At 40.7% G+C, this 20,503-nt stretch overlaps 2 protein-coding genes and 1 long non-coding RNA gene across 7 annotated transcripts in view; 1 reads left to right on the top strand and 2 right to left on the bottom strand.

Annotated features, from left to right (window-relative positions):
• Positions 1-9,283: 9,283 nt before the first annotated feature.
• LOC133635716 (homeobox protein Hox-A2a-like) lies at positions 9,284-10,684 on the bottom strand. The gene is made up of 2 exons (XM_062028964.1): positions 10,151-10,684; positions 9,284-10,082 (listed from the first exon to the last, which is right to left on the bottom strand). Exons 1-2 carry the CDS (start codon positions 10,500-10,502, stop codon positions 9,328-9,330), a joined length of 1,107 nt encoding a protein of 368 aa, XP_061884948.1. The 5' UTR covers positions 10,503-10,684; the 3' UTR covers positions 9,284-9,327.
• A 5,347-nt stretch (positions 10,685-16,031) lies between these two features.
• On the top strand, positions 16,032-17,330 carry LOC133636364 (uncharacterized). Its single transcript, XR_009822229.1, has 2 exons — positions 16,032-16,179; positions 16,805-17,330. It is a non-coding gene; the product is annotated as an uncharacterized LOC133636364 (long non-coding RNA).
• LOC133636363 (homeobox protein Hox-A3a-like) overlaps positions 16,790-20,503 on the bottom strand; it is a 53,919-nt gene continuing 50,205 nt past the window's right edge. For all 5 annotated transcript variants that reach the window (XM_062030354.1, XM_062030349.1, XM_062030353.1 and 2 more), the window contains one exon: positions 16,790-18,763. In XM_062030354.1, coding sequence (XP_061886338.1) covers positions 18,015-18,763 — 749 coding nt within the window. In that variant the 3' untranslated portion in view covers positions 16,790-18,014. The remainder of the gene's footprint in view (positions 18,764-20,503) is intronic.

The following is a 20,503-nucleotide window of genomic DNA, read 5'->3' as shown; positions in this document are numbered from 1 at the left end:
AAAATTATAATAAATAAATACAAATTATGTAGATTTTACGGTAAAAAAAAAAAAAATTGACGAAAAAATTTCTTAAAATGGACCCTCGTTTTTTACAGTGAAGTACTAAAACTTTGAAAAACGGTATGCCACTGTGGTTTTTACGGGAGTAGGAAAATTTCACAGTAACATTTGGGGTCGTCGTTTTTACACAGTCCATCCATCCATTTTCTACCGCTCATTCCCTTCGGGGTCGCGGGGGGCGCTGGAGCCTATTTCAGCTACAATCAGGCGGAAGGCGGGGTACACCCTGGACAAGTCGCCACCTCATCACAGATTTTACAGCGTGTTACTGTAAATGGAAAAACCGCATCTTTGTTGGTTTCTTGCGATTCGATTATGGCGACTCATAGGTGCAGCGTAGAATTACCACCGTTTCACAGGGATTTGCTGTAAGTGGTAAAACAATACCCCCTCGACGCCGTAAGGGACAAGCGGTAGAAAATGGATGGATGGATGGGGGAGAAGGGCGATATCTTTGGTCATCTGTGGTATTGCAGTCAAAAACTTTTTTTGAAGGAAAATTGCTTGTACAGACTGGGAATGAGCCTGCATAAACTGTAAAAAAAATAAAATAAAAAATTATAATAAATAAATACAAATTATGTAGATTTTACGGTAAAAAAAAAAAAATTGACGAAAACATTTCTTAAAATGGACCCTCGTTTTTTTACAGTGAAGTACTAAAACTTTGAAAAACGGTATGCCACTGTGGTTTTTACGGGAGTAGGAACGTTTCACAGTAACATTTGGGGTCGTCGTTTTTACACCGTCCATCCATCCATCCATCCATTTTCTACCGCTCATTCCCTTCAGGGTCACAGGGGGCGCTGGAGCCTATTTCAGCTACAATCGGGCGGAAGGCGGGGTACACCCTGGACAAGTCGCTGCCTCATCACAGATTTTACAGCGTGTTACTGTAAATGGAAAAACGGCATCTTTGTTGGTTTTTGCGATTCGATTATGGCGACTCATAGGTGCAGCGTAGAATTACCACCGTTTCACAGGGATTTGCTGTAAGTGGTAAAACAATACCCCCTCGACGCCGTAAGGGACAAGCGGTAGTAAATGGATGGATGGATGGGGGAGAAGGGCGCTATCTTTGGTCATCCGTGGTATTGCAGTCGAAAACCTTTTTTTTTTTAAGGAAAATTGCTTCTACAGACTGGGAATGAGCCTGCATAAACTGTAAAAAAAATAAAATAAAAAATTATAATAAATAAATACAAATTATGTAGATTTTACGGTAAAAAAAAAAAAAAATTGACGAAAAAATTTCTTAAAATGGACCCTCGTTTTTTACAGTGAAGTACTAAAACTTTGAAAAACGGTATGCCACTGTGGTTTTTACGGGAGTAGGAAAATTTCACAGTAACATTTGGGGTCGTCGCTTTTACACCGTCCATCCATCCATCCATCCATTTTCTACCGCTCATTCCCTTCGGGGTCGCGGGGGGTGCTGGAGCCTATTTCAGCTACAATCAGGCGGAAGGCGGGGTACACCCTGGACAAGTCGCCACCTCATCACAGATTTTACAGCGTGTTACTGTAAATGGAAAAACTGCATCTTTGTTGGTTTTTGCGATTCGATTATGGCGACTCATAGGTGCAGCGTAGAATTACCACCGTTTCACAGGGATTTGCTGTAAGTGGTAAAACAATACCCCCTCGACGCCGTAAGGGACAAGCGGTAGAAAATGGATGGATGGATGGGGGAGAAGGGCGCTATCTTTGGTCATCTGTGGTATTGCAGTCGAAAACCTTTTTTTTTTTAAGGAAAATTGCTTGTACAGACTGGGAATGAGCCTGCATAAACTGTAAAAAAAATAAAATAAAAAATTATAATAAATAAATAAAAATTATGTAGATTTTACGGTAAAAAATAAAAAAAAAATTCTTAAAATGGACCCTCGTTTTTTTACAGTGAAGTACTAAAACTTTGAAAAACTGTATGCCACTGTGGTTTTTACGGGAGTAGGAAAATTTCACAGTAACATTTGGGGTCGTCGTTTTTACACCGTCCATCCATCCATCCATCCATTTTCTACCGCTCATTCCCTTCGGGGTCGCGGGGGGCGCCGGAGCCTATTTCAGCTACAATCGGGCGGAAGGCGGGGTACACCCTGGACAAGTCGCCGCCTCATCACAGATTTTACAGCGTGTTACTGTAAATGGAAAAACCGCATCTTTGTTGGTTTTTGCGATTCGATTATGGCGACTCATAGGTGCAGCGTAGAATTACCACCGTTTCACAGGGATTTGCTGTAAGTGGTAAACCAATACCCCCTCGACGCCGTAAGGGACAAGCGGTAGTAAATGGATGGATGGATGGGGGAGAAGGGCGATATCTTTGGTCATCTGTGGTATTGCAGTCGAAAACTTTTTTTTTGAAGGAGAATTGCTTGTACAGACTGGGAATGAGCCTGCATAAACTGTAAAAAAAATTAAATAAAAAATTATAATAAATAAATACAAATTATGTAGATTTTACGGTAAAAAAAAAAAAATTGACGAAGAAATTTCTTAAAATGGACCCTCGTTTTTTACAGTGAAGTACTAAAACTTTGAAAAACGGTATGCCACTGTGGTTTTTACGGGAGTAATTTCACAGTAACATTTGGGGTCGTCGTTTTTACACCGTCCATCCATCCATTTTCTACCGCTCATTCCCTTCGGGGTCGCGGGGGGGGCGCTGGAGCCTATTTCAGCTACAATCGGGCGGAAGGCGGGGTACACCCTGGACAAGTCGCCGCCTCATCACAGATTTTACAGCGTGTTACTGTAAATGGAAAAACCGCATCTTTGTTGGTTTTTGCGATTCGATTATGGCGACTCATAGGTGCAGCGTAGAATTACCACCGTTTCACAGGGATTTGCTGTAAGTGGTAAAACAATACCCCCTCGACGCCGTAAGGGACAAGCGGTAGAAAATGGATGGATGGATGGGGGAGAAGGGCGATATCTTTGGTCATCTGTGGTATTGCAGTCGAAAACTTTTTTTTGAAGGAAAATTGCTTGTACAGACTGGGAATGAGCCTGCATAAACTGTAAAAAAAAAGAAAAATTATACTAAATAAATAAAAATTATGTAGATTTTACGGTAAAAAAAAAATTTGACGGAAAATGTTCTGTAAAATGGACCCTCGTTTTTTACACTGAAGTACTAAAACTGTGAAAAACGGTATGCCACTGTGATTTTTTATGGTAGTATGAAAATTTCACAGTAACATTTGGGGTCGTTGTTTTTACAGCGTGTTACTGTAAATGGAAAAACGGCATCTTTGTTGTTTTTTGCCATTCGATTATGGCGACTCATATGTGCAGCGTAGAATTACCACCGTTTCACAGGGATTTGCTGTAAGTGGTAAAACAATACCCCCTCGACGCCGTAAGGGACAAGCGGTAGAAAATGGATGGATGGATGGGGGAGAAGGGCGATATCTTTGGTCATCTGTGGTATTGCAGTCGAAAACTTTTTTTTGAAGGAAAATTGCTTGTACAGACTGGGAATGAGCCTGCATAAACTTTAAAAAAAAAGAAAAATTATACTAAATAAATAAAAATTATGTAGATTTTACGGTAAAAAAAAAATTTGACGGAAAATGTTCTGTAAAATGGACCCTCGTTTTTTACACTGAAGTACTAAAACTGTGAAAAACGGTATGCCACTGTGATTTTTTATGGTAGTATGAAAATTTCACAGTAACATTTGGGGTCGTTGTTTTTACAGCGTGTTACTGTAACTGGAAAAAACGGCATCTTTGTTGGTTTTTGCGATTCAATTATGGCAACTCATAGGTGCAGCGTAGAATCACCACCGTTTTACAGGGATTTACTGTAAGTGGTAAAACAATACCCCCGCCACGCCGTAAGGCAGTGGTCCCCAACCACCGGGCCACGGACCGGTACCGGGCCGTGGATCGATTGGTACCGGGCCGCACAATAAATTTTTTTTTTTTTAAACATTTTTTTTTTAAATTATTTATTTATTTTTTATATTAAATAAACTTAAAAAACACAAGATACACTTACAATTAGTGCACCAACCCAAAAAACCTCCCTCCCCCATTTACTCATTCACACTCATTCGCACAAAAGGGTTGTTTCTTTCTGTTATTAATATTGCTGGTTCCTACATTATATATCAATATAGATCAATACAGTCTGCAGGGATACAGTCCGTAAGCACACATTTGTATTTTTTTTATGACCAAAAAAAAAAAAAATTAATACATTTTTTTAAGGAAAATCTATTGTACAGACTGGGAATGAGTCTGCATAAACTGTAAAAAAAAATGTTTTAAATTCTGTAGATTTTACGGTTAAAAAAAATTTGATGGAAAATTTTCGTTAAAATGGACCCTCGTTTTTTACACTGAAGTACTAAAACTTTCAAAAACGGTATGCCGCTGTGATTTTTACGGGAGTAGGAAAATTCCACAGTAACATTCGGGGTCGTTGTTTTTACAGCGTGTTACTGTAAATGGAAAAACGGCATCTTTGTTGGTTTTTGCGATTCTATTATGGCGACTCATATGTTCAGCCATATGAGTCACTTACAGGGATTTACTGTAAGTGGTAAAAGTAAGAACCAAAAACATAAATGTCCACTGTAGAGGACACTGGCTGGTTCTCAGTGGGTTGTGTGAGCAAACCATTAGGTACACCTCTTGCACAACCCACAAAAGGACATCAAATAGTTGGGAAGCCCCGCCCCCATCGTGGAGGAGGAGGGGGGCAGGGTAAGATGTCGAAGGGTGGGGCAAAGGGGGGATTTGTATAGGAACGCCATTTATTATTTGACGACTAGTGTGACGATGCATTGAGAGCAGGGGTCTCAAACCCGTGGCACGCGCACCCTGAGGGACTAATAGTTAGATATGTTATTGAACACTTGAAAATACTCCTTCAGGCCACTGACTATATCAATAAGTACAATAAATAAGTGATTATGCGAATGAGAGTACAACAAAACACACAACGAGCAACTTCCTGTAAGCAAGCGGACGTGTTTCTGACCGTTTCCTGCGGAACTTAACTCAAAATATAACATTTGTACTTTCAATTTTACATTTATTATAACAGGGTTCAATGACTATAGCAGGGGGGACCAAAACATTTGCCTCCGAGGGCCAAAGTGAAACTGCCAATTTTGACCGTGCAACAGCGACATATTTAAATATTAGTAATAAAGATTATCACACAGACTTTGTGTCTAATTCAGTTAACATGCAGCATTTTTAACCCTAAAACACCCAAAAAGGTCATTTTGTGGGGATGTTCACCATTTCCGGGTGTTGTTGGTGTGACCAGCTCCTCCGACATATTTCATCTCGTCGCTTTAAAAATGGACCCACACACATTAGACACACGGAGGATGCTAAGTCCCGAAGCGTTTAGGTTTTTTTATTACAGGAAGTGGCGACCAAGATGATCCTTTACCGTAAAGCGTCAAAAAGTCACAATTTTACCGGTTTTAAATTCAAAGTTAGCCTATAAAAATCACCCATCTTCAGATTTTACGATAAAAGAGCTGTCAGCTCAGAGTTTGGCCTTAAACTGTGTTTTTTACACTAAATTACTGTAAATTGAAAAACTGTACCACTGCTGTTTTTAAGTTGCTAAGCTGCCATTTTTTTTACCGTAAAATCTATGGTCATTTTTTACCGTGCATTACTGTAAATTGAAAAACATGACCACTGTGATTTTTACCGCAAAACTCTGAGCTGCTCGTTTTTTTACCATCAAAATCGACGTTTCTTGTTTTTACAGTGCGGTAAGTGGAAAAAAAATGGTCCCACGAATAATTTTACAGTACATTTCTAGCAACTGAGCTGCCAGGGTTTACAGTCAAATCTATTGTTTTTTTTGGGTTTTTTTTACAGTGCAGCCTTGCGGACATGCCATCAGTGACTGTGCAGCTTGAAAGAGGTCAGTGTGAATCATTTTACATTTGGTAGACACCCCCGGCGGGCCAAATTTGGGCAGCGGGCCCCACTTTGGGCATCCAAGCTATTGACTGCCATAAAACCAAGAAATATCGATTTTCACGTTGGAAAAACTGTCGCGTTTTAGTCACCAGAATTTTAACATAAAAACAGTTTATTCAATTTACAGGAATTTAGTCTAAAAACCACCTTACTGTTTATGGTAAAATTATTTTATCATTTTATAGGCGGATTATGCAAAAGGATCATCTTGTTCGCCAAGTCCTGTAATAAAAACCTGAACACTTGAGAACTCAGCATCCTCCGTGTCCATTTTGAAAGCGATCAGATGAAATATGTCGGAGGAGCTGGTTTCTCAACAACACCCAGAAATGGTGAACATCTCCACAAAATGACCTTTTCGGGTGTTTTGAGGTTAAAAAAATGGTTGCATTTTAACTGAATTAGACACACAGTCTGTGTAATACTTTATACTACTAATATTTAAATATGTCTTTGTGAGGCTACACTCATCACTTGCGATGCTGAACACAGACTTTTAGCACATTTTCACTTTGGCCCTTGGAGGCAAATGTTTGGGGCCCCTGGTCTATAGCTTAAAGGCCTACTGAAATGATTTTTTTTTTATTTAAACAGGGATATCAGATCCATTCTATGTGTCATACTTGATCATTTCGCGATATTGCCATATTTTTTGCTGAAAGGATTTAGTAGAGAACAACGACGATAAAGTTTGCAACTTTTGGTCGCTGATAAAAAAAAAAGCCTTGCCTGTACCGGAATTAGCGTGACATTACAGGAGGAAGGGCTCCTCACATTTTCCTATTGCTTACAATGCAGCAAGAGAGATTTGGACCGAGAAAGCGACGATTACCCCATTAATTTGAGCGAGGATGAAAGATTTGTGGATGAGGAACGTGAGAGTGAAGGACTAGCGTGCAGTGCAGGACGTAACTTTTTTCGCTCTGACCGTAACTTAGGTACAAGGGTTCATTGGATTCCACACTTTCTCCTTTTTCTATTGTGGATCACGGATTTGTATTTTAAACCACCTCGGATACTATATCCTCTTGAAAATGAAAGTCGAGAACGCGAAATGGACATTCACAGTGACATTTATCTCCACGACAATACATCGGCGAAACACTTTAGCTATGGAGCTAACGTGATAACATCGGGCTCAAATGCAGATAGAAACAAAATAAATAAACCCCTGACTGGAAGGATAGCCAGAAAATCAACAATACTATTAAACCATGGACATGTAACTACACGGTTAATGCTTTCCAGCCTGGCGAAGGTTAACAATGCTGTTGCTAACGACGCCATTGAAGCTAACTTAGCAACGGGACCTCACAGAGCTATGATAAAAACATTAGCGCTCCACCTACGCCAGCCAGCCCTCATTTGCTCATCAACACCCGTGCTCACCTGCGTTCCAGCGATCGACGGAAGGACGAAGGACTTCACCCGATCATCCGTGCGCCTGGCGGCTAGCGTCGGCTAGCGCGTCTGCTATCCAAGTCAAAGTCCTCCTGGTTGTGTTGCTACAGCCAGCCGCTAATACACCGATCCCACCTACAACTTTCTTCTTTGCAGTCTTCATTGTTCATTAAACAAATTGCAAAAGATTCACCAACACAGATGTCCAGAATACTGTGGAATTTTAAGATGAAAACAGAGCTTTTTTGTATTGGATTCAATGGTGTACCAATACTTCCGTTTAACTTGTGACGTCACACGCATGCGTCATCATACACAGACGTTTTCAACCGGAAGTTTAGCGGGAAATTTAAAATCGCACTTTATAAGTTAACCCGGCCGTATTGGCATGTGTTGCAATGTTAAGATTTCATCATTGATATATAAACTATCAGACTGCGTGGTCGGTAGTAGTGGCTTTCAGTAGGCCTTTAAAGTCACTGAGTTCAATTTCTCTGATTTGAAAGTTTTCCAAAGTCCTCCACACGCTTATAAAAAACTTCCTATATGCTGTTAAAACTCAAAATAAGTCATTTTAGCATGAAAACTGGGGGTTAGGGGACTACCATGCCACGTGATCGACTGAAATCCGACAAAACGTGATTTTTTTTTTATTTTTTTTTGCAGCCGTGGAAGTAAAGCACTATAGTGGCGTCGCCGCTGAAGGCTCCCTTCCCCCCAACCCTCTGACATCTGCAGCGGAGTGCATTGCGTGGGCGCTGCGGGTCCTCGTCCGTGGACAGCCAGCCCCGCTGCACCATGGCGGGCCTCGCAGCTCTTTGTGTGCCACACATGCGCGCAGAAAGGACGCGTTGTCTCGGAATGATTTGGTTACGCGGACGCCACTATAGCTGCAAACCCCCGCCATTTTTGCGTCAAAAGCGCGCACACACACACTTACACACACACACACACTCCAGTTGCCGTGCATAGCTTTTAGATGATCGTATCGATCCGTGCAACCGGTGGCTGGAGCCTGATTTGACGCACAAAAGCTCCATATTGAACCGACTATTTATTAAACGATAATGAAGCTCTTTATAATCGTCTTATCGAACATATTGGCCCTTGGCGGGCTCCATCCAATAACCTTGCAAGAAAAAAAAAACATCATGGTCATAAACCTAATATGGGCGTCGTGGGTTTGTTGGGGGGGGCCTCACACGCACAACAAGCCTTTTTTAAAGCGCACTATAAAAAGAAATAATTGCCGAGCGACCCCCTCTAAAAAAAAAAAAAAAAAGCGTCCGAAATCATGAGTGGGTTTTTATTTGTGAGCATGCAGACACGAGTGGGTGTCTTTGGTGACAGCGCGGTGATTTATGAGCTCCTGCGGGCGAACGAGGCTCGGCTGTGCAGCGAGAAAACGCTAAAAAAAAAAAATCAAAAAAAAAAATCCTATTCTTTCACAGTGGAATTGCTCAAAAAATATATAATATATAAAAAATATGTGTGTAATAAATATTACAATTCCCCTAAATAGGAAAAATAGCATCAGTGCGCTTGCTCTAGTAATTTATATTCATGACCAACCTGTTGTTTAATTTGCATATTTGATGTTTTTTAATTGTTTCGGGGAATAGAAAAAGACTCCAAACACCAAAAAGTTGTAGCAAGTTCTTGTATTCTAACAAAAATATCCAAGGAGCTATACAAAAATAAAACTTGTAGAATTTGTCACACACACGTCATAATTTTCCCTCCCTCGCACACACACAAAAAACTTTTTTTTTTTTGTTGTTTTTGTGTTTTTTTGGGGGGGGGTGGGGGGGAATTACAATCGATTTACCGCCGGCCTCGCCGTCCACAAAAAAAAAAAAAAAAAAAAAAAGGTTTGCAACCAAGAAATCAAACGCGGCTAATAGTTGAGATTCTGCAGGTCGATCGTCGTCAGGGACTCGGCGAAAAAGTAGAAAGTGTCCGCGGAAATGTCCACGGGACTGTCCAGGGACTCCGACAAGCTCGGCGAGGCGGCGTCGGAGAGCTGCAGGCATGAGGAATCCGCCGAGAAGGCCTGGAAGTCGTGTATAGAAACGTCCAGGGCCGGGGGACTGCAGTCGCCATTGTCCGGCCCAGATGCCGAGCCGGGGCCCATTGTTGCCGCGCAGTCCGCAGCCGCGTTGGGGAAATGTTTGAGATTTTTCTCATTGCTGTGGAGCGGGGTCGGGGCGTAGCCGCTATTGTGGACGTGCAGCTGCGTGGGAGCCAGATTGTTGTTGTGAAAGGAGAAGGTGTCTCTCTCCAGCAGGGCCCCGCTTTGCTCGTACAACTGGGGGCCCTCGTCGTCCTCGTCGCTGCAGCGCATGGCGTCCTCCCCTTCCTCCTCCTCCTCCTCCTCCTCTTCCCGGCCGCCGCCGCTGCCGCCGCTCCGGTCCCCGTTGTGGTTCTCCTTAGTCTGCGTCTGGCGCTTGTGCTTCATGCGCCGGTTCTGGAACCAGACTTTGACCTGGCGCTCGGTCAGGTCCAGCAGGGCCGCTATCTCCACCCGGCGGGGTCGGCACAGATACTTGTTGAAGTGGAATTCCTTCTCCAGCTCCAGCAGCTGCGTGTTGGTGTACGCGGTCCTGAGGCGCCGGGAGCCGCCTGGAGCCACGTCCACGACCTCCGGCGAGCCTGGGACAGAACCGTTCCATAACCGTCACTCTTTAAATTAAATGTGGAGGGAAAAAAAGCGCACCCACCTTTAGGGGAGAAGCACACGGGTCCATTGGACAAGGTGGTCGCGGTGGTCGTGGGCTGCAGGTGGCTCCTCTTGGAGGCTTTCTTCTCCCGCATCCACGGGTACTCCGGGGGCAGCGAGGCGGTGGGCAGCGGGCTGCATCCGTCCGGGCTGTGCCTCGGCCGGCCGTGACGCGGGTGGCTGCCCGGGTTGAGGCTGGGGATGGTCTGCTCGAAGGGAGGGGGAATCAGTGTCGAGCTCTTGATTGATGAACTTTGAAAGGAATCCGCGACAGGGGGGAAAGATGTCAGGCACTCAGCGAGCGAAGGCTGACTATTGATAAATCCGCTCTCTCGCTCGAATTCGTAATTCATCTCCAGCCCAGGAACGTCTGCGCGCGTTACTGTCCAGTCCAGCGAGCTCAGCGGCCGGGGGGACAAATCATCCCCGAAAAAAGGATCCCGTGATGGGCTTTCCCCCCGATTATGGCCGCGCTGCGTGGAAGGAGTGGATTCATGCACGCCAGCTCGAAATTTGCACCGACGGGCCTGTCACATGATGACTTCTGTCCAATGACAACTTGGGCTTTCATCAAAACGCGCCACTGAGCTGCACCCGGATGGATCCCGAAAAAGTCTGCGGCCGCAGCTCGGGGGACTTTCCCTCACATCCTCGTCCTCCTCTCGGAAGAGGCTCGGAACCCCCCGACTCTTAAAAAAAAGGCTCTTTTTAGGAATGGCGGACGCTCTCGCTGGTGCAAAAGGACCCCTAAAGCTGGGGGCGCGCAGATTCGTGCACTCCTCTTTCTCGTATTGTTTGAGGATGTCAGGCGAGAACGCCCCCCACCACACACACACACACACACACACGCACGCACGTGCACGCACACACACATATCTTTAAAAAAAAAAAAAAGAAGAAAAAGAAAACATACCCCAAACGTGATTGTCTTCACTCCCTTAAAGAAGCACATTTTATGGTTATTATGGTGGATTATTTTTGGATTAGTGCGCTCATGAATCGAGTAATCGGGTAAAAACACGTGCGCTTTTAACGTGTGTGCGTTCAGTAAAAAATAAACAAAAAACAAAATATCTTTGACTTACGACTTTGTTCGATTAATCGGTAATCCCCGGATAAACAGGTCGTAGCCTCAATTCGTGTTGTAGGGAAAATAACTTAACCAAACAAACACGTGCTCTTTTAACGTGTATGCGTTCATTAAAAAATAACCAAAAAACAAAATATCTTTGACTTACGACTTTGTTCGATTAATCGGGAATCCCCGAATAAACAGGTCGTAGCCTCAATTCGTGTTGTAGGGAAAATAACTTAAACAAACAAACACGTGCACTTTTAACGTGTGTGCGTTCATTAAAAAATAAACAAAAAACAAAATATCTTTGACTTCTGACTTTGTCCGATTAATCGGGAATCCCCGGATAAACAGGTTGTAGCCTCAATTCGTGTTGTAGGGGAAATAACTTAAACAAACAAACACGTGCACTTTTAACGTGTGTGCGTTCATTAAAAAATAAACAAAAAACAAAATATCTTTGACTTACGACTTTGTTCGATTAATCGGGAATCCCCGAATAAACAGGTCGTAGCCTCAATTCGTGTTGTAGGGGAAATAACTTAAACAAACAAACACGTGCACTTTTAACGTGTATGCGTTCATTAAAAAATAAACAAAAGATCTTTGACTTACGACTTTGTTCGATTAATCGGGAATCCCTGAATAAACAGGTCGTAGCCTCAATTCGTGTTGTAGGGAAAATAACTTAACCAAACAAACACGTGCACTTTTAACGTGTATGCGTTCATTAAAAAATAAACAAAAAACTAAATATCTTTGACTTACGACTTTGTCCGATTAATCGTGAATTCCCGAATAAACAGGTTATAGCCTCAATTCATGTTTCAGGGAAAATAACTTAAACAAACAAACACGTGCACTTTTAACGTGTATGCGTTCATTAAAAAATAAACAAAAGATCTTTGACTTACGACTTTGTCCGATTTATCGGGAATCCCCGAATAAACAGGTCGTAGCCTCAATTCGTGTTGTAGGGAAAATGACTTAAACAAACACGTGCACTTTTAACGTGTATGCGTTCATTAAAAAATAAACAAAAAACAAAATATCTTTGACTTACGACTTTGTTCGATTAATCGGGAATCCCCGAATAAACAGGTCGTAGCCTCAATTCGTGTTTTAGGGAAAATAACCTAAAACAAAACAAAATGTCCCTGCTTGTCATAATTAGCATTATTTTTTTTCTTCTAAAAAATGCATATGCAGACGTTTAACATGCGTGCATTCATTAAAAAATAAACAAAAAACTAAATATCTGCTGTGCGGCAACATGTGCAACTTGCCGCGACTTTGTTCGATTAATCGGGAATCCCCGAATAAACAGGTCATAGCCTCAATTCGTGTTTTAGGAAAAAATAACTTTAACAAAAAAAAAATTCCCTGCTTGTTAAAATTAACATTCTTTTTTTACTTCTAACAAATGCATATGCAGACTTTTAACATGTGTGCATTCATTAAAAAATAAACAAAAAACTAAATATCGGCTGTGCGGAAACATGTAACAGCTTGATCAACCGGCGACTTTGTTCGATTAATCGAGAATCCCCGAATAAACCGGTCATAGCCTCAATTCGGGAAAATAAGGGAAAATAACTTAAACTAAACATTTTTCCCCTGCTTGTCATAATTAGCATTCTTTTTTTTCTTCTAACAAATGCATATGCAGACTTTTAAAATGTCTGCATTCATTAAAAAATAAACAAAAAACAAAACATCTGCTGTGCGGAAACATGTGACAACTTGATCAACCGGCGACTTTGTTCGATTAATCGGGAAACCCGACTAAACACGTCATAGGGAAAATAACTTAAACAAAACATGTTTCCCTGCTTGTCATAATTTGCTTTTTTTTTCTTCTAACAAATGCATATGCACATTTTTAACATGTGTGCATTGACAAAAACATAAATACATGTTTAAAAAATCTGTTTGTTCGACTAATCAGTTAATCAAATAAAGCACTTTACGAAAAATACATTGAAATAAACAACTTTTTTTTCTGCATGTCATAATTTGCATTATTTTTTTTCCTATAAATGCATAAGCACACTTTTAACATGTGTGTATTAAAAAAAGTAATAATAAAAAAACCTATATCCTATAAGTCATTTTGATTAATCGAGTAATCGGATAAAACACATGTCATAGCCTCAATGCATGTTTTAGGAAAAATACGTTGAAATAAACAACTTTTTTTCTGCTTGTCATAATTTCCATTCTTTTTTTCTTCTCTTAAATGCATAAGCACACTCTTAACATGTGTGCATTAAAAAAGTGTTAATAAAAAACCGGTATCCTATTTAATCAATGGATAAGTCATTTCGATTAATCGAATAATCGGACAAAACACACGTCATGGCCTCAATGCGTGTTTTAGGAAAAATATGTTGAAATAAACAACTTTTTTTTCTGCATTCGCATTATTTTTTCTTCCCATAAATGTATGTTCACATTTTTAACATGTGATCATAAAAAGTAAACAAAAAACAAAAGATCTGCTGTGCGCAAACTACATACGACTTCATCCATCGATAACTTTGTTCGATTAATTGAGAAATGTGAGACGACACTTCATAGGGAAAATAACTTAAAATAAACAACAACAAAAAGGCTGCTTGTCATAATTTACAATATTTTTTCTTACAAAAAATGCGTATGCACACTCTTAACATGTGCATTGATAAAGAGATAAAAACAGAGATAAAACTATACCCGACATAGTTTATGGATGAGTTTATTCGATTAATCGGATAAAACACTTCATAGACTCAAAGTGTGTTTCTAATAAATGCATATGCACACTTTTAACATGTGTGCATTAATAAAGAGATAACAACATAAATAAAACTATATCTGACATAGTCTATGGATAAGTTTATTCGATTAATCGTATAAAACACTTCTTAGCCTCAATGTGTGTGTCTAATAAATGCGTATGCACACTTTTAACATGTGTGTATTACCAAAAAAAATACAGAAAAACCCTATTTCCTATTAATCTATGGACGAGTCATTTTGATTAATCAAGTAATCGGAAACTATATACAACTTCATCTATCGACGACTTTGTTCGATTAATCGGGAAATGTGACACGACAAGGGAAAACAACTTGAAATAAACAAAAACAATGTCTGCTTGTCATAATTTACAATATTTTTTCATCCAATAAATGCATATGCACACTTTTATTTATGTTTTTTACCTCTTTATTAATGCACACATGTTAAAACTACACCCGACATAGTCTATGGATGAGTTTATTCGATTAATCGGATAAAACACTTCATAGCCTCAATGTGTGTTTCTAATAAATGCATATACACACTTTTAACATGTGTGCATTGATAAAGAGATTAAAAAAAACAAATAAAACTATAGTCTATGGATGAGTTTATTCGATTAATCGGACAAAACACTTCATAGCCTCAATGTGTGTTTCTAATAAATGCATAAACACACTTTTAACATGTGTGCATTGATAAAGAGATAAAAAAACAAATACAACTATAGTCTATGGATGAGTTTTTTTCGATTAATCGGATAAAACACTTCATAGCCTCAAAGTGTGTTTCTAATAAATGCATATGCACATTTTTAGCATGTGTGCATTGATAAAGAGATAAAAATAATAATAAAAATAAAACTATAGTCTATGGATGAGTTTATTCGATTAATCGGATAAAACACTTCATAGCCTCAAAGTGTGTTTCTAATAAATGCATATACACATTTTTAACATGTGTGCATTGATAAAGAGATTTAAAAAAAACATAAATAAAACTGTAGTCTATGGATGAGTTTATTCGATTAATCGGATAAAACACGTCATAGCCTCAATGTGTGTTTCTAATAAATGCATATGCACACTTTTAACATGTGTGCATTAAAAAAAATACAGAAAAACCCCTATTTCCTATTTAATCTATAGGATGAGTCATTCTGATTAATCAAGGAAAAAACACTTTGTAGCCTCAATGCGTGTTTTCGTCAAAATAGTTGAACTTCATAATCTGCCTTCTTTTTGTCTAACAAATGCATATTTATGATATTAAAATCACATTTATCATGTGTGCATCAATTAAAAAAACAAAAAAACATTTAGTCGAAATTGTTGAAATAAACGTCGATTTTTTTTTTGTCATGAATTGCATTCTTTTTTCATAACAAAGAAATCATCGTATCCCATTCATTTGTTTTTGCAACGATTAATCAAAGCAACAATAAATCATATATTTATTTCTAATCGATTAATAGTTGCGGCCCTAAGTAACATGGCACCAAAACAAACTTTAAAGCTTGTTGCTGCACAACACATGAAACATCCATCCATCCATCAAATTTCCTACCGCTTGTCCCTATGCTCCCGTGTTAATGTTTTGTAAGTACAACATTACGAACGTTTACATGCACAGTGGTCCCAGTGTATCAATTGGAGCTGAGTAATTACCGTCATGGTGGTAATAAACATCACATAAAACAGTCCTTGGCTGTGTTATTCGTGCTGGTCCTGCTGTGATTTTTTTTCCTCCGCCATCTCCCCCCCCAAAAAAACGCTACATTTGTCAGTAAACCCTCGCACAACATTGCCATTGAACGAAAAGTCCAAATAGGACTTTTAGTGGCGTCTAAGAGAGAGGAAAAGGTGGTGTGGGTCTCTCTCAGTTTGTTGCTTATATACCAAACAAAGAGTGCTGGAAGCCTGGGCGCGATCAATCTTACTCGCCAAAAGGTCTGACAGCTCGGTGCCCTCACAACACATTTAAGGCTTCTAACTCTCCCCCGGATCAAATGCGGCCAGGAAGTCGGCGAGAAACACTGGCCACTCAGACGAGCTGCATCCCCGCTCCCACATACTTCTCCCGGCTGTCGCTGGAAGGGATCTTTGCAGAGATAAATAGCCATCGAACCAGGCGCGATCTCCTTGCTCGGGGAGGCATTGAACGCACCGCGGGTGAGTACCAGCACTCCACCTGGCTTTTTCTCCATTTATCTGCGGAAAACGCCATTTTTTTGGTGCTTATTTGCGTGGATTTGGTCGCGGTAACGTAGGAAACGGTGCCTTTTTTTCCCCCCCTCTTCTTTTTGCAAGCTTTGTGTGAGAGGAGTGGGTGGAAAGCTTTTTAGTCCGCCTACACACATTACAGCAGGCAGGTTTAACAGCGCTTTCCCGTGGAGCAAAAACGCGAGAAAAAAAAAAAGAAAAAGAAAAAAAAGAAGGTATTGCTGTGGGTAAAATATTAAATGTAATGATGTAGTGTGGAGGCAGAAGTGCAAGGTTTGACATGACATGCTTGCTTCAATTGTTCCCTGCTAACCATATGTCATGCAGGCCGGAATGCCCTCTTAAATCAATCATAGTCACTTTTTGTACAATAAAAAAAAAAAAAAAAAAAACAGCAGCTGTTCAGCATATGCACATTAACAAATATTTTAATTCAATCCCGCCGCTTGTATTTAAATTGTCTAATTTTTGCTAATAAATATTGTTTTTTTTTTGCTTGTGATTCTGCAGCATCCTTTCTGGAAATTGCTCCTTCAAAACGAGCGCTCATTTAGATTGTTGTCTGTGCTTGCAGAAGCTCCAGAAAGCTGACGTTTTTATGGTTATGGATGTGGCCGCGCTGCCGAGGGGAGAGCAGGAGGAGGAGGAGGAGGAGGAGGAGGAGGAGGAAGGCCACCCGAGAGTTTTCTTCACGTCGCGCCGGCAGCAGAAAGGACAGAAATGATGCATTTGGCTCGGCCGTTTTAAGTGAATGAGATGAAAATGCATAAATAAATGTCAAATATTTTCAAATGCATTCTGCCATTTGTTAAATATATTTTTTGACATATTTTTCCATTTTTCGTAATCAAATACACCCTTATTTTGAACGAATTTTTGCATTTTTTGTTTTTTATTTTACTTTTTTTTTATTGTATTTGAATTTTTTTGGATCGGATTTTTGCATTTAAGTATTTTTACGAATTCTTGCATTTAAAAAAAAACAAAACATATATTTTATATTTTATTTGAATTTTTTGGATCGGATTTTTGCATTTAAGTATTTAAAAAAAATCAAATGCATTCTGTTGGTCCCCAAATTAAAACAAATGTGCCTCGATTGTATTTCATTTGTTTTATTTACTTCTTCGAACTGGAGCAGCATGGAATGTATATGAAGGGGGGGGGGGATTGACGTGTTTGTTCTCATTCATATAAAAAAAAAAAAAACAGATAAAATGTGTCCTTCTTTGCACCGTTATTGCGTCGATTGATTGATTTTACATGATGTGAGGACCATATCAAATAAAAAATAGCTCCTCGAAGAAGAAAAAGGGGTGAAAATGGAGCCTGCTGTTCGAGTAAGGAGAAGGGGGGAAAAAACTGAGCTTCAAATAATACTAGAGGACTATTTTTGTAACACTAAACAAAATAAATAACATCAGAAAGTCCAAACAAGCAAAGGCAGTCTATTTAAAAAAAAGGCTTTTCCCTCGACTATCCTTTCACAAGTGCAACAAAATGCAAACAAATAATCTTCAAATGCGGATAAATAAGTTCACATTGAAAAATAAATGCAATACCATGTTCATAATACCCTGTTTGAATTTAAAAACAAAGAAAAATAGATTAAATAGGCCTATCGTGAATGTCTTTGGGGGGTGGGGGGGGGGGGTGATTATTTATCCTATTCCTACTTCACACATGGTCAAACTAAAGGGAGGGAAAGGTGTGGAGGGACACAAAGAAAGGCGGTGATACGGTCCGGAGACAATGGGCGGAGTGATACAAAGTGCGCCACGCCGCTACAGATGCGTCAGTTTGGGCGCCTCCTGGATTCTTCCCTGAGAGTATTGCGGCGTAAGGTCCGTGTAGGTCGGCGTGGGCTCGCACACCGCGTGCTGCTGCCCGCCGCCCATCGTGATTGCTCCGTTGTAGTCCATGTTGGAGGACGGCGGGTGCGGGAGGTGCGTGAGGCCGAACACGGACGCCCCGGAGTTGGGCATGGGTTCGATGTAGCCTCCCCCGACGTAGACGGGGCTGCCCTGCATGTGCGCGCCGTAGTTGCCTCCCTGCAGGGCGTGCGCGTCATACTCGGGCGTGGCCGAGTCGGGGTACCGCTTCTGGGGGTTTAACGGCGGGGGGTATGACGTCATGCCGTACGCGTTCGGGTGAGCCTTGCTGTACGACGTCGGCGACTGGGACTCATAAGGAACACTGTTTACCAGAGAATGCATAGAGCTGAGGTATACGCCGCCGCCGCCGGGCGACGGCCCCACCGGGCTCCTGGGGGACTGACCCCCCGGGGAGGGCATCATCCCGACCCCCTTCTGATCCTTCTTGTATTTCATCCGGCGGTTCTGGAACCAGATCTTGATCTGTCTCTCCGTGAGGTTGAGCAGGTTGGCCATCTCCACCCTGCGGGGCCTGCAGAGGTACCGGTTGAAGTGGAACTCCTTCTCCAGCTCCACCAGCTGGGCGCTGGTGTAGGCAGTCCGGGCCCTCTTGGAGGCGGCAGACCCGGGAGGACTCTTGTCTCCGGGGCAACTCTCCACTGTGGTGGGAGGAGGAGGACAATCAGTAATCTATTACAGGCAGGACAGTGAAGTCACGTGACAACACCACCCCACTGCATGAGGGTTTGCTTCAAACTACTTTTTACAACTGAAGGCAGTAACCCGCATAAAACCAGCGTCCTCTGCAGTGGACATGTGTGTTTTGCATAGCATAGATAGGCTCCAGCGCCCCCCGAAACCCCAAAAGGGACAAGCGGTAGAAAAATGGATGGATGGATGGACTTTTAAAAAATCATAAAAAAGTGTAACTTTGACAAAATAAATACACCAAAAACAAATGTCCACTCCAGTGGACGCTGGTTCTCATTGGTTATTCTAAAATAAATCAAAGCCACCGGCATGCAGCGTCCTCTGCAGTGGACATTTGTGTTTTGTATATCATTACTTTTTGTTAAAAAAAAAAAGTGTACCTCTGACAAAAGAAATAAACCACAATCAAATGTCCACTACAGTGGACGCTGGTTCTCATTGGTTATGTTTAAAGCAATCAATGCCACCTGCGTGCAGTGGACATGTGTGTTTTGCATAGCATGACTTAAACAAAACAAAAAAAACAAAAAAAATAACAAAAAAAAAAGTGTAACTTTGACCAAATAAATGCACCAAAAACAAATGTCCACTACAGTGGACGCTGGTTCTCATTGGTTATGTTTAAAGCAATCAATGCCACCTGCGTGCAGTGGACATGTGTGTTTTGCATGGCATGACTTAAACAAAAAAAACAAACAAACAAAAAAAAAAGTGTAACTTTGACCAAATAAATACACCAAAAACAAATGTCCACTACAGTGGACGCTGGTTCTCCTGGGTTATGCTAAAAGCAATCAAAACCACCTGCATGCAGCGTCCTCTGCAGTGGACATTTGTGTTTTGTTGACTTAAAAAAAAAAGAAGTGTAACTCTGACAAAATAAATATACCACAATCAAATGTCCACTACAGTGGACGCTGGTTCTCATTGGTTATGTTTAAACCAATCAATGCCACCTGCGTGCAGTGGGCATGTGTGTTTTGCATAGCATGACTTAAACAAAAACAAAAAAAAACAACAAAAAAAAGTGTAATTTTGACCAAATAAATACACCAAAAACAAATGTCCACTACAGTGGACGCTGGTTCTCCTGGGTTATGCTAAAAGCAATCAAAACCACCTGCATGCAGCGTCCTCTGCAGTGGACATTTGTGTTTTGTTGACTTAAAAAAAAAAGAAGTGTAACTCTGACAAAATAAATATACCAAAAAAACAATGTCCACTGCAGTGGACGCTGGATCTCATAGGTTGTGATAATAGCAATCAATGCCAACTGAATGCAGCGTCCTTTGTAGTGGACATTTGTGTTTATCATATCATGACTTTTAAAAAAAAAGTGTACCTCTGACAAAATAAATACACCAAAAACAAATGTCCACTACAGTGGACGCTGGTTCTCCTGGGTTAGGCTAAAAAGCAATCAAAGTGCATGCAGCGTCCTCTGCAGTGGACATTTGTGTTTATCATATCATGACTTTAAAAAAAAAAGTGTAACTCTGACAAAATAAATACACCAAAAACAAATGTCCACTACAGTGGACGCTGCTTCTCATGGATTATGCTAAAATAAATCAAAGTACATGCAGCGTCCTCTGCAGTGGACATTTGTGTTTTGCATAGCATGACTTAAAAAAAAACAACTAAATAAATAAAATAAAGTGTAACTTTGACAAAATAAATACACCAAA

Source organism: Entelurus aequoreus, linkage group LG20, assembly GCF_033978785.1.
Source record: "Entelurus aequoreus isolate RoL-2023_Sb linkage group LG20, RoL_Eaeq_v1.1, whole genome shotgun sequence".
Taxonomy (NCBI): Eukaryota; Metazoa; Chordata; class Actinopteri; order Syngnathiformes; family Syngnathidae; genus Entelurus; species Entelurus aequoreus.
This window is presented reverse-complemented; position numbering and strand designations above follow the sequence as displayed.